Below are 12054 nucleotides of genomic sequence, written 5' to 3' on the forward strand. Positions count from 1 at the left end.
CTTCTATTGACTGTTGCTATGCCTTGTTATATTGTCACGTCTGTGAATATTGTCCATGTTAGACTTTGTGGTTAAAGTTATCCTTTTGCTTTGCTCAATAAATCCTTTCAACTTCAGCTTTAATTATGAAGTTGCACTCAAAGCCACAAGCCCCCTGCCCACATTTTACTGTGGCAAGACTGCATTTTGTGCCTGTATGTGTCTGGCTTACTTGAAACCAAAGGGAGACTCTTAATAGGCAAGTCAGATTTTGTACTCTTGTATCTTTTATCGAACCAGTTATTCAGCTTTGAAAGGATTACCATCCTGCTCCTTTACTTTCCATCCTGCTGGTTTTATTTATATAATCTTTTATCTCAAAGAAAATAACATTCAAAAGCAGTTACAGTTGGGTTAAATCAACAATTTGGGACTGAGTGTATAAACACTTTATATAGAATAAACAAGCGTGGAAACCTAACCTCTTCAATTAATTTGGGTTAGGAAGTGCATCAGTTTTTCCACCATATTGCACAATGAACAGTTCAACACTAGACAGCAATAATTCTTGATCTGATATCAACTGACCTTAAAACATCTACAAAACACCTCAAGAAATGCTGGGCAGATGATGTAATCGGTTCAAGGGTGTTAACTGGAAATGACCTGCAGCACATCAAAGCAGTTGGAAAACAGCTGAAGAGGCTTTCATCCTACGGTGGCTTGATTTGGGCTGATAATGACGATGATGATGTCACAGAATGGCACTCAGGTACCAATTCTCATATATCGAGATGAAATTGACTTGGCACTCCAAATCGCTGACAAGTTGAAATAAAAATCTAGTGTACCATTAAGCAGGGTTTAAAAACTAAGCCCTCTTTCAGGAAGAATCTTCTGCTTTGAGGTAGCTATGGTTGCCTTTGTGTTTATCCAATTCTTCATAGGCTAAGAAAATAAGGGCAGCTTTTTTGAATCAAACTGAAGGCCCATCTAGTCTAGAGTTTGTGTGGCACAGTGGCCAACTGGATGTGTCCAGAAAATCTATAAGCAGGCTATAAGGCCAACAGCCTTTTACTGCTTTTCCTCTGGAGCTGGTTATAAGGTATTATGCCTGTGAGTCAGGAGGCAATCTACAATCATCCTCTTCTAGAACTACCAATGCCCTCTGCTCCACTCCCCAATCATTTCTACTGGTGCAAACAAAACATAATCATTTTGAAACTAACAAATCAAAATTGTATTAAATATATTTGTCAACTGCAGATCTACAATGGATAATGTATTTCCCAGCACAAAATTAGGGAAGTGGGAACAGGGTGGGGGCACTAGCAAAGGCAACCTGGCAAATGGAACTAAACATTCCAATGAAATTTGGCTCCTGGAGCCAAGAAGGCCCTCTCAGTAAAGTGCATATCCAAAACAAAAAATCCACCCACTCACAAAATGCTACTGCTTTAAGAGCAAGAACATGCTGATATTTTAACCTTTTAAGGGTCCTTAAACAACCACTGACATCTATTTCTTCAACAATGCTGGGGAAAAGTTGATTACCTAAAGACATTTAGATCTAGAAGAAGCCAGACCACAGGACCTTTCAATGCCCCTTCATATTTTCTTTAGTTCACTTCCTCTCCAGTTAGGCTGTCCAGAGGGATGATAATGGGCTCAGCAGCACTGGCAGAAATGCTTGAGAATCCTGGCATCAAAACTGCCTTTTAGCAAAGCAAGTTGCAAATCTGTATTTCTTGTTTGCCCCACAAAGGCAGGAGAGCAAGCAATCTAAGAGAACCATTCTCAGGCCTCTCCAGGAAGCACACTGGACTGCTAAGTGTGATGTATGGAGACAAAGAGGAAGAGAAAGTATCTACATAGAATGTATTCAACTTCAAGCAAGTAGAGCAAGGACCCACCAATTCTTACTTGTTTAAAGCTGTTTTTTAACAGAACATATACCTTATTTTACTAAAGGTAAAGCAAGATGTTTGCAAAAGAAAACCACTTGTGAAAATTTCATCCTTTCCCCTTTCCAATGATTATTGTAGTAAACATGCAGTACGTGGGAAACCTCAGCATGTCTTTTATTTCCTACATGAGTAGTCACAGGATTCTCTTGCCTTGAGACATTAAGTTCTCTCTTTCTCTTCCCAGTTAAGCTCCATTTCATTCCTGGATGGGGGAATTCAGACCATAGTGTCATTTTTCTCATTTGCTTTGGGAAGAGGTTCTACCTGCACCTTCTTCATCTCCAACCCTTTTACCCAGGTATATGCAAAAGAGCCCCCTAGAACCATCATGTTACTAGTCCACCATAAAAAGCTCTTGATTTCTTCATAATAGCAGACAGCTAACACTGTCTGGGCACAGGCTTTTGCAGTCCCAGAAACATTGTGTGTAAGGGGGCTGGTATATTTGATCTGAAGTCCAGTCACATACCCTATAGCAAAACCAAATACCCCACTTAGAGTCATCATGCCCCAGAAGTGGATGCTCCCCAATTTATCAAAGTGGTAGAGTGTGGAGAACTCATTTGTGAACAACAGGAGGAACAAAAACAGGACACAAGCATTGATATTGTTGTAGAATGTCAGACGCCAGATGCTGCTGTCCACAACAGGGAGGACTTTTTTAGTGTAAATAGCATTCAGTGAGACACAGAGGCTGGCAAGTACCCCAAAAATGATGCCTGCCCAGGACAGAGTGCCTTCCGCTCCTTCTTGATCTATCCCAAGCCAAAAGCCACCTGCAACATAAAAGAGATGGAAGATATAACGGTTGGACTGGAAAAGCAAGAGCCAAGCCTCATAATTACCTATGTAAAATAAACAATTTGAACATTCTTAAAACTTCAGATATAATAGACCAGTTTTTTTCAAACTTGGCAACTTGAAGATGTGTGGACTTCAACTCCCAGAATTCCCCAGCCAAACACACTGGCTAGGGAATTCTGGGAGTTGAAGTCCATACATCTTCAAGTTGCCAAGTTTGAAAAATACTGTAAAAGACAAAGGAAAGCAAGGCTTTTACTTGGCAGAATAATCTTAAAGGGGAAGATTGTCTGCCAGTTCTAGAGTTTGTGAACTCACACCAGCCAGGTCGACATGGCAGTTTTATTGGGTATTTTATTATTATTCAATTTTTTATCTTGCATTTCTACTCCAATAGTCAAGGCGGATAAAAAAAAAAAATTAAAACACAAAAATTAGCATTGCAATTCCTCTTTCTCTAGACTTCCTCCCCCTCCCTCCTGAACCCAAGCTGGGAAATTAGTTATGTCACCTAATATATTGATTTAGCAGGGACATCCAATTTGTAAGCTGTTCAAGGGAAAAAAGGATCCACTGTAAATGTTCTTTCTCTATCCTGAACCTACTACCTAGAATTAAATTTACCAGGAAAAACCTGGACACATTACCAGAGGCCTTTTCTGCTCCCTTTTGAGTTATGTTAATTTCACCTTTGTATTAGTTTTATTATTATTAGCTCCTAGGAATGTCCTATGGTAAATAGCTGCGTTATAAACCGAAATTGAATACATTTTGCTTGGGGATCTCAAAGAAAAAAATTGCAAACCTGACAGATAATAAATTAGAAATCCCACAAATTATTTACTAGCAACATGTGAGATGTTTTGGAAGACGTAATTCTCATAAATAAAGGCTCCAGACCTATGCCACTTACTTAACAGTAAGACCAGTAACATAGTTTTAAGGCACACAGAGCACAAATGGATTTATGCTACCTTGATAAGCAGTAGGATAGCAGAGGTAAGAGAGAACGGAATGGGTGGTGTGTTGGTATAGAGATAGGTATTGTTAAGCAGAAGAATTTGGAGACAGAATTAAAGGTCAAGAAACTTAAAAGACACTTGCAAGCAAACCTCAACTCTTGGGGATTACGTGCACACAACTATGTAGTTTTCTCGGTACAGAACTGGTTTACAACTGCTTTCTTGGAAGTTTTTTTTTTTTTAAATTTCCCAGCCTAGTCTACAACCCTGGGATTTCTTGATAGTCTCCCATCCAAATATTAACCAGTGTCCAAGTTGATGTCACCTGCTGAGATTGAATCACTATTCAGTAGGACCCCTTACTCCCTAATCTTCTATCAGAGTGCCTGTAAGTTTTAAAGCTTGTTACTATAAACATAAAAGCTGTATATACCTTTACAAAAGTGAACCTTTATATTCTCTAGGACAAACCACTGGATTGTGTATTAATAGCAAGCTAAAGCAAAACAATAATAAATTTAGCAGAAGAAAATCAGTTCTATTGTGTTAGTGGTCTTCCACTTGATTATCTATAAGGAACAAGAAAATGTCACATTAGCTTAATTCCAAGTATTACTGAGTAAGAAAGAAGATTTACAAGATTTTCTGACCCTCAGTTTTTGTCCTATAAACTGGGAATGCAAACACTTCTTTCTTTTCTTTATTGTCATATATCAAAGGTGTAGCCTTGCCTTTTCCATTCTTTTCCTGCTTAATTAAGAGGCATCCCCATTCACCTGCACTCACAATCAGCAGTGGAGATCTGAATTGTATGCATATTGCATCAACAGGAAACAGTAACTTTTTCAGGCTGCATTACTGTATTTACTTCCCTATCACTTCTAAGATCTAAGATATAGGATTGCACTATTTTTTTAGGCCACTCTGGATGTCATTACGCTTAAAGGATACTAAGGAACGGTCTCTTGAGTGGGCATCCTGGAGTAGATTTTGGCAAACTTAGATATGAAGGATTGTGAGCAATGGAGAGGAAGAGTTATTAAATCAAGAATGGTGGTACAGGAAGCCCAGCCTGTTATCTACTGGCTGCTTTGAGTTGTGCATCAGGATAACCAGTAAAAATAAGATGTGCTCTGGAATATTAGCAGCCTCTCTATAGTTGCTGCTGTTAAATGTGGAACTGAAATCCTGCAACCAAACCATTCAAGGGTCTTCTGCCCCCATGCTGCAATTTGACACTTGTTTTCTCGGGAGTAAGCTGCACTGAATTCCAACAGACTTATTCCCCAGTAAATAAGCCTCTGCACATAACAGACATAAAAGATGGTGCACGACTTCAACTTCCATCATTCCCAAGCAGTGGTGAGGTTGGTTGAAGATAACAGGAGGTAGAGCCACACGCACGCAGTTGGGCAAAGTGGCGGCCATCGGATTGCTTTTCTAGGGCCTTTGGGAGGCCTCCACTCACCGATGATAATTCCGCAGGAGAGAAGGGCGTACAAGGAAGTGGTTTGCTTCAGGAGCAAGTAAGAGAGGAGCACGTTGAAAACGGTGGTGAGGGAGCGGCCCACGTTGTAGAAGGCCACGCCGACGAACTTGAGGCACATGTTGTTGAAGGTGATCATGCCAATGAAGACCAGAGAGAGGGGCAGGACGCTGCGGGAGACCTTGAGGTCCATCCGGATGGAGGGGAAGTCCAAGTAGCCCGGCGGGCAGCAGGAGGCCAGCAGGCTGAGCAGCTTGCAAATGACGACGGAGACAAGGCACTGGTAGAAAGTGATGAAGACCGGCGCTTCCAGGCGCAGCGAAGGGCTGCTCAGCAGATACTTGTTGAGGAAGACCATCGTGATGGAGACGAACCAGTACAGAGAGACCACCATGGCGATCCGGATGGCCCTGAAGAGGAACGGGGGCTCGCTGCTGCTGCTGCCGCCGCCGCCGCCGCCCTCCTCGCCATCTTCCTCTTCCTCCTCCTCTTGCTGCTGGAGCAGGGGCTCCGACGCACCTCCAAGGGCCATCTTCAGGATCGCAGATCGCTTCAGCTGGACCCTGTTCATGGCGCGAAGCCGGGCTGCAGCGGGCGGAAAGGAAGCCACTGCCTGGCCCCGGGTCCCTGCCGAGAGGGAGCAGAGGGCTGCTAAGGCATTTCAGGCCGCGCCCGAGGAGGGAGGTTCACGTCGGGAGCAGCCCCGGACCCAGGCCTCCCCCCAAGCCGCCCGGCCAAACCCGGCCGCTCGTTTCCTCCTTCCTTTGCCCGCCTCCCCGCGGCGCGTCCCAATAGCGGCGCGGCCTGCGCAGCTAGGCGAGCCCTTCCAGGCTTAAAGGGGCCGCGCTCGCCGATTACCTGGAACAGCTGCACGCGCTCAGCCCTAAGGCAATTCCCCGCCCCGGCTGTTTCCTCGAGCTCTTTCCCTGCGAGGCCGAGCCTTTCTCTGCCTCTTCTTTCCTGATGGCTTTGAGTCATGGAGAGGGAAGGACGGCCTCCAGTTGCGCCTGGATGGTGGCCAAAGCCTGTGAGCCATTCGAGCGCCACCCAGAGCGCTGGGATCAACCGCTGGCTTGCGGGCCTGCGCGCTTTTCCCCTGAGAAGCGCTGCGAAGGGGATCGCGGCCACTTGCCCCATTGCAGCGCCAGCATGCGATCAGAGCCTTGGGCTTCGGTCCTTCCCCTCTCTGCGGTGCTCTTTGGCCGTGGGAGAAACCCGGGAGCAGCCTTCCCTTGCGCGGTATTGCTCCGGGCCAGGCAAAGTGCCCTCCCTTTTTGGGTGGTCGGGGGCAAGGGATGATAGGACAAGTCCGGCGCATCCGGAGGGCGCCAGGTTGGCGAAGGCAGGGCTTGGCTGTTCAACAAATAGCCTGACCGAAGACGGCTTCCAAGGTTTCTGCATGCTGCCTATGTGGCTTCTTGTCACAGTCACTCCCTTAGTCCTAGGATGGCTGGGCAAGATGTGATAGGACAAAAGCTGCTCCATAGACCTGCTTCTCTCTCTCTGAGCACTGAGGCAAAACAGACGGAGCTTCGATCACGCTGTCATTTTTTTTACCATCCCCCTTTGATATCTCTGCCTTCAGTTCTCCTATCATCCAGAAGCACAGTGATTGGCAAACCCAGTCCTTTGTCTAGGGCAGTGTTTCTCAACCTTGGCCGCTTTAAGCTGTGTGGACTTCAACTCCCAGAATTCCCCAGCCAGCCTGGCTGGGGAATTCTGGGAGTTGAAGTCCACACAGCTTAAAGCGGCCAAGGTTGAGAAACACTGATGTAGGGGCAGATCTCTGCTTTTAAGTTGGTCCAGCATGTCTTAACTCACTCCTAGCCAGCTGCTGATGCAATCTCTGCCCATGATTTCTGTCTTGTGACACCTTTGCTGCCTGCTTTTGCCTATCAATAGAAGGGAAGAGAGGAAACAAGGAAGGAGGTTGTGTGCCGTGCAGAGAATGAATTGCTGGAGTCTCAGTGCCAGCTGTTTACTCACCTTTTCTCCACCTAAGCTAGGCAGCTCATTGAACTTCCGCAGTTGCGGCCTGTATCACTTAGCTTTCTTATCTTGCTCTTGGGGGGCGTATCCACCACACAAACATGCCACAAAGTTTACTGGTGTGTCCTTTCCTTTCAGCGGTGAATGTAGCCTGCTCTTGCCAGCTAGTCAGGGTCAGGGGGGGGTCACACTGCACATTCCCGAAAGGAAGAGCAGCCTCTAATGCCATACAACAGTCTGTATACAACCCCACAAGGGAGGAATGCACGCCCTTGGCCATGCACAGAGTGAGATTACCTCAGGTTCCCTTTCCCCCGCTGCTGGCAACAGAACAAGTTGGGCATTTTTATAATTAGAGGCAGGGAAACTTGAGTTTGCCATTTCCTTGCAACCACAAATAAAAGTCTGGAATTCCAGGAAAAAGGGAAGTCTAGATAAAAGAAAGCAGAGTCTTCTTTTTCTATAGAAGTAGGTAAATATATGTCATCCAGATTTTGCACTAGATTTTTGACTTATGCTTCTGTTTTATTTGGAAGTCTAAATATTTGTTATTGCTCTGTAAAACTTATGAATTTGGGTGTTTAGCTTGTGGCGTTATTTCCTCTTATTTGAATACCAAAAGGCGTTCTTTATTTTTGGTTTAGAAACTTTAGACCATATGTTTGCTGTGGAATATCCTAGTGATCTGTAATATTCTGTTGGGAGTCAGTCTGAGGCTGCAGATTCAGAAGCTGAAGAACTTGACCAGTATCTCCTCGGGAACCAGGTGAAGATAGTGCAACCTGAGGAGATACAGGTGCAGGCTAAGTCATTGGACCCACAGCCACAGCTAGGCAATGTCCTGAGCCCAGAAACACATTGCAGATTATGAAGGGAGGATCAAAGGAACTCAACAAATCTACCTAAAAAAAAAGAAGTGTGACTTGACCAATTAGTCAAGATGGGAGTTTGGGCTATACTGTATAAAAGTGGTTTGTGCTGTAATTGGCACTTTGTGCAAGCAGCATTTTAATTCATTACCTGTATGCTGTGTCAGATTGCCTGGATTGTCTTGAACTGGAAATTGGATCGTAGATCTTCCTAAACGTGGGAACTGTTTCTCCAGACTCTTTTGCAAAAGTAAGGTCTTACTTTTTTTTTTTTTTTAAGACAGAAAGCTTTGAATTTTCCATCTACTAGTGTTACTTCAATAGAGATTTATGACTGCAGTAAATACCCTGAGTTTATAGCATAACATATACTGACAGTAGTGACAGAGAACTCTGTAACAAACCATAACCATACTGAGGTCTACACACTGCATTTTTCTTTTGGAATTTTTCTTCTGGTAATCTAAGTTACTGGATTATTTTTTTTCACGAGTTGGATAGCACTGAAAGCATCCTTTTCAACAACACAGTTTGATATTTAAAGTTAAAAGTTTTACACTTTTTTTAAAAAAAATATGTTTTTATTTTGTTTCACTCCTTTCAGATTGGCTTATCTTCAGGAAAGGGCTAAATCAACATCTGCCAAGTATTTTGTTCCCATCTAGCTGTGTTCCTTCGCCAACCACAGCCAAAAGTTTGTAGAAAACTAAACAGTAGAAGATTACATTATTTCTGTTTTATGCATCTGTATAGATGCTCGATCTTTGCCAAAAGAAAAGCACGCACACATAAATAAATAAAAAGAATGGTAATGACACTTCTCCATGTTCTGCCTTCCCTTGTTATTTTAGTATACTGTAGGTCCAAGAAATGAGTACGGTAACCAGAACTAGGGCTTAAGACCCAAACGGGTGTAATGGTTCAGGTATTTATTGCCAGGCTTGTACAATTCTGTTGAGAATAAAATTGCAGCTTAATAACTGATTGATTGGTGTTCATTTCTCCTCTTGACCTGCTTGAAAGGGCTGGGCAACCTTTCTGGCATATGCAATGCCAGGGGTTGTATTGGCATTATGGTTGCATATATATGCTCATGCCAACACACATGTAAGTGTATGCATTCTCCCCTCCCCTCCTTCCTGAATTCTCACAAACAACCGTTCAAACTTCATTAAATAGGTTAGGAATGACAATATGCTACCTTCCAGATTTTGTTCAATTACAACTTTCTACTTGCTCTTGATGAGAGCCAGGTTGGTCTAGTGATTAAGGCACCAGGCTAAAAGCTGGGAGACCATGAGTTCTAGTCCTACCTTTAGGCACAAAGCCAGCTGGGTGCCCTTGGGCCAGTCACTCTTTCTCAGCCCTGGAAAGGAGGCGATGGCAAACCACTTCTGAAATCTTGCCAAGAAAATTGCAGGGACTTGTCCAGGCAGTCGCCAGGAGTCAAGACTGACTCAAAGGCACCCTCCGCCCCAAGAAAACCTTTGCTCTTGACTAGGCTTAAAAACAAAAGGCAGTACTGGCTGAACACTAGTCACGAAGGCCAAATCACAATACAGATATGGAGATTGTTAGCGTTCTGGCATGATACAATAGATGTTCCTCCAAAATGAGAGGCAACAGACATTTATATAAATAGCCAAATAATTTAAGTAGGGAGAAAGGTTATCAACTGGCATCTACATGGCAATTAGCGATTGGCTGTAGGGATTCTGCACCGCTGAACACAGGAGGTATATAAGGATGTGACACCTCTTGCCAAATTCAATTTTAGATCTGCTTGGAAGAGCCTACAGCATGGCTAGTAAAACATGGGTACATATTCATGGTCTCACATGGCGTTACTTAGAATTCATTAAATCAAGAAATAGCAATTGTGAAACCCTATACAGGCAGTCCCTGGGTTAACGTCTGACTTATGGACCGCTCATACTTATAAACAGGATGACTATTACTAAAAGTGGTGGATGGCATTCTCCTTCCTTGAGCCGATGAACTGCTGAAGCTGTGCATGTTTTTGTGAACCCCTGAAGCCGCACATTTTTTATATACAGCCTGTTTTCAGTGGTTTTCAAATTCAAGTTAAAGACAGACTTAGGAACAGAACTTGTTCTTAACCTGGGGACTTCCTGTAGTTTATGATTCGACAAGCATCACATGAATGTTCAAAATCTGCATCAGAAATAGAAATATTTATGGAATGATTTTATCCATTTTTAAAATCTGTCTTCTTAAGAGATACCAAGCTGTTGTGATGGAATTTGCAGAATTCATTCCAGAAAGTACCAGTAGACTACATTTAAGTATTTGGCTGCCCCCTGCTGGTAGAAAACATGCATATATAGTCTCTCTCCCTCTAACTTTTAATTTTATTAAATCCAATGGTCACACCTTATGCCAAAGGTCCCAGGACTTCAGCTAGGACTACAAAAAAAGTTATAAATATTTTGGAAAAAGAGGAGATGCTCTAATTGATATTTGTGGTATGTAGAGCTGAAAGGACTAACCAAAGTAAAAGTGAGCATTGTTTTTAAACAGCTTGGTGTTTGTTTTTAATTCTTTTTAAATGTAGTGTCTTAATGTTTTTAAATAATATTTTAAGCTGCCCTGGAAATCTGTTGAAGGATAGTCTATAAACCATACGCATCCACAACGGTGTCCAGAGAGACTGTTCTACAGAGTACCAGATATGATGATGCCTGATTTGTGAAGTTGGGTCTGGTGACAAGCTGGGATTGCTCCTGTTGTACCAGTCCTGTGTTGCATGCTGGCATTCCTATCAGGGCTGCTAGGTTGGCGATGATTTCAATGCTGAAGTTTCTGTGTGGTCTTCAAGGGCAACCCCATTGACAGTAAAATGCAGAGGTTATCCATGAGAATGACCAATGCAGTTTCCATTCCATATTCAGGCCTGAATCTTGATAGCCACAGGTCCAGATAATCTGTGTCCTCCAGAGGTTTCTGTAACTATAGATATCTTGAAGATAAAATTGCTGAGATCTGCTTGGAACTGGATGCCAGCTGGGCAAGTTCTGAAGGGGTAACTGAGACCACATCTTGCTAGGCTATCTGGGATGGCAGGGTTTTCTGTGACATCAGCTATGTCACTGGTAGTCTAGATCCCCGCCTTTCCTGGTTGGTGAAAGCCTCCTACGAACTAACATGGAGCCATGTTGAGTGATGAGAGAGGGTGATTCTACCTGCCTTAAAGGAAGCAGTGGTATGTCCCCTCTTCAACAAACCATTGCTTGATCCAGAAAATTGTAGATAATTATTGATCAATCTCCAACCTTCCCTTTCTGGAGGAAATAGATAATCTGGAACATTCCAGTCTGGGTTCACACCAGGGTGTCACACCAAGATTACACTGTTCATGTTTGGGGATGGCCTCTGGCAAGCTGGAAATATGAGGAGTGTAATTCTTCTGGAGTTGTTTGGTCTCTTAAAAATGTTTGATACCATCAATCATGGGTTTTTTGGACTGCCTCCAAGGACTGAGAGTGGGGGGCCCTTTTTGAAGGCAACCTCTTCCTTCTGAAAAAGGAAGTTCCAGTCGTTGCTGCTGGTAAGATCAAGCCCTAGGTTCCTTCATGATGGGATGCCACAGAGCTTGACACTCTCTCTGCTCCTAATTGACATCTGCATGAAGCATTGGGCAAAGTAATCTGGTCATACATATGGTCAGATATCAGTATGCAGATGATTCTCAACTTTACATCCTAGCCCTGGGCCAAACAGGTGATGTTGCTAACGTGCCATCTGGTGCTTGGATGTTGTTGGGGTCTGGATGGGGAGAAACAGGCTTAGGCTCAGTTCCAGCTAGATGGAATGCCTTTGGATTTGGAGATCATCTGATCCTAGGGAGTTTCCAACTTTGAATTTGGATGGGGTTGTGCTCCCGTATAAAGAACTGGATGGTAATTTGGTGGCCTTCCTTGACCATAGCTCTTGTTCAAGAAGCAGATGGCAACTGTAGCTAAGAGACTTCATATAGCTCC

The 12054-nt window shown here is 43.6% G+C and overlaps 1 protein-coding gene across 1 annotated transcript; it reads right to left on the bottom strand.

Annotated features, from left to right (window-relative positions):
* Window positions 1–313: 313 nt before the first annotated feature.
* SLC35C1 (solute carrier family 35 member C1) lies at window positions 314–6278 on the bottom strand. The gene is made up of 2 exons (XM_007436576.4): window positions 5178–6278; window positions 314–2722 (listed from the first exon to the last, which is right to left on the bottom strand). Exons 1-2 carry the CDS (start codon window positions 5764–5766, stop codon window positions 2163–2165), a joined length of 1149 nt encoding a protein of 382 aa, XP_007436638.2. The 5' UTR covers window positions 5767–6278; the 3' UTR covers window positions 314–2162.
* Window positions 6279–12054: the final 5776 nt, after the last annotated feature.

The sequence above is a fragment of the Python bivittatus genome, unplaced genomic scaffold (assembly GCF_059951505.1).
Source record: "Python bivittatus isolate LINGU-HERP-01145 unplaced genomic scaffold, Pbiv_v1 ctg000480_np1212, whole genome shotgun sequence".
In the NCBI taxonomy this organism is placed as follows: domain Eukaryota; kingdom Metazoa; phylum Chordata; class Lepidosauria; order Squamata; family Pythonidae; genus Python; species Python bivittatus.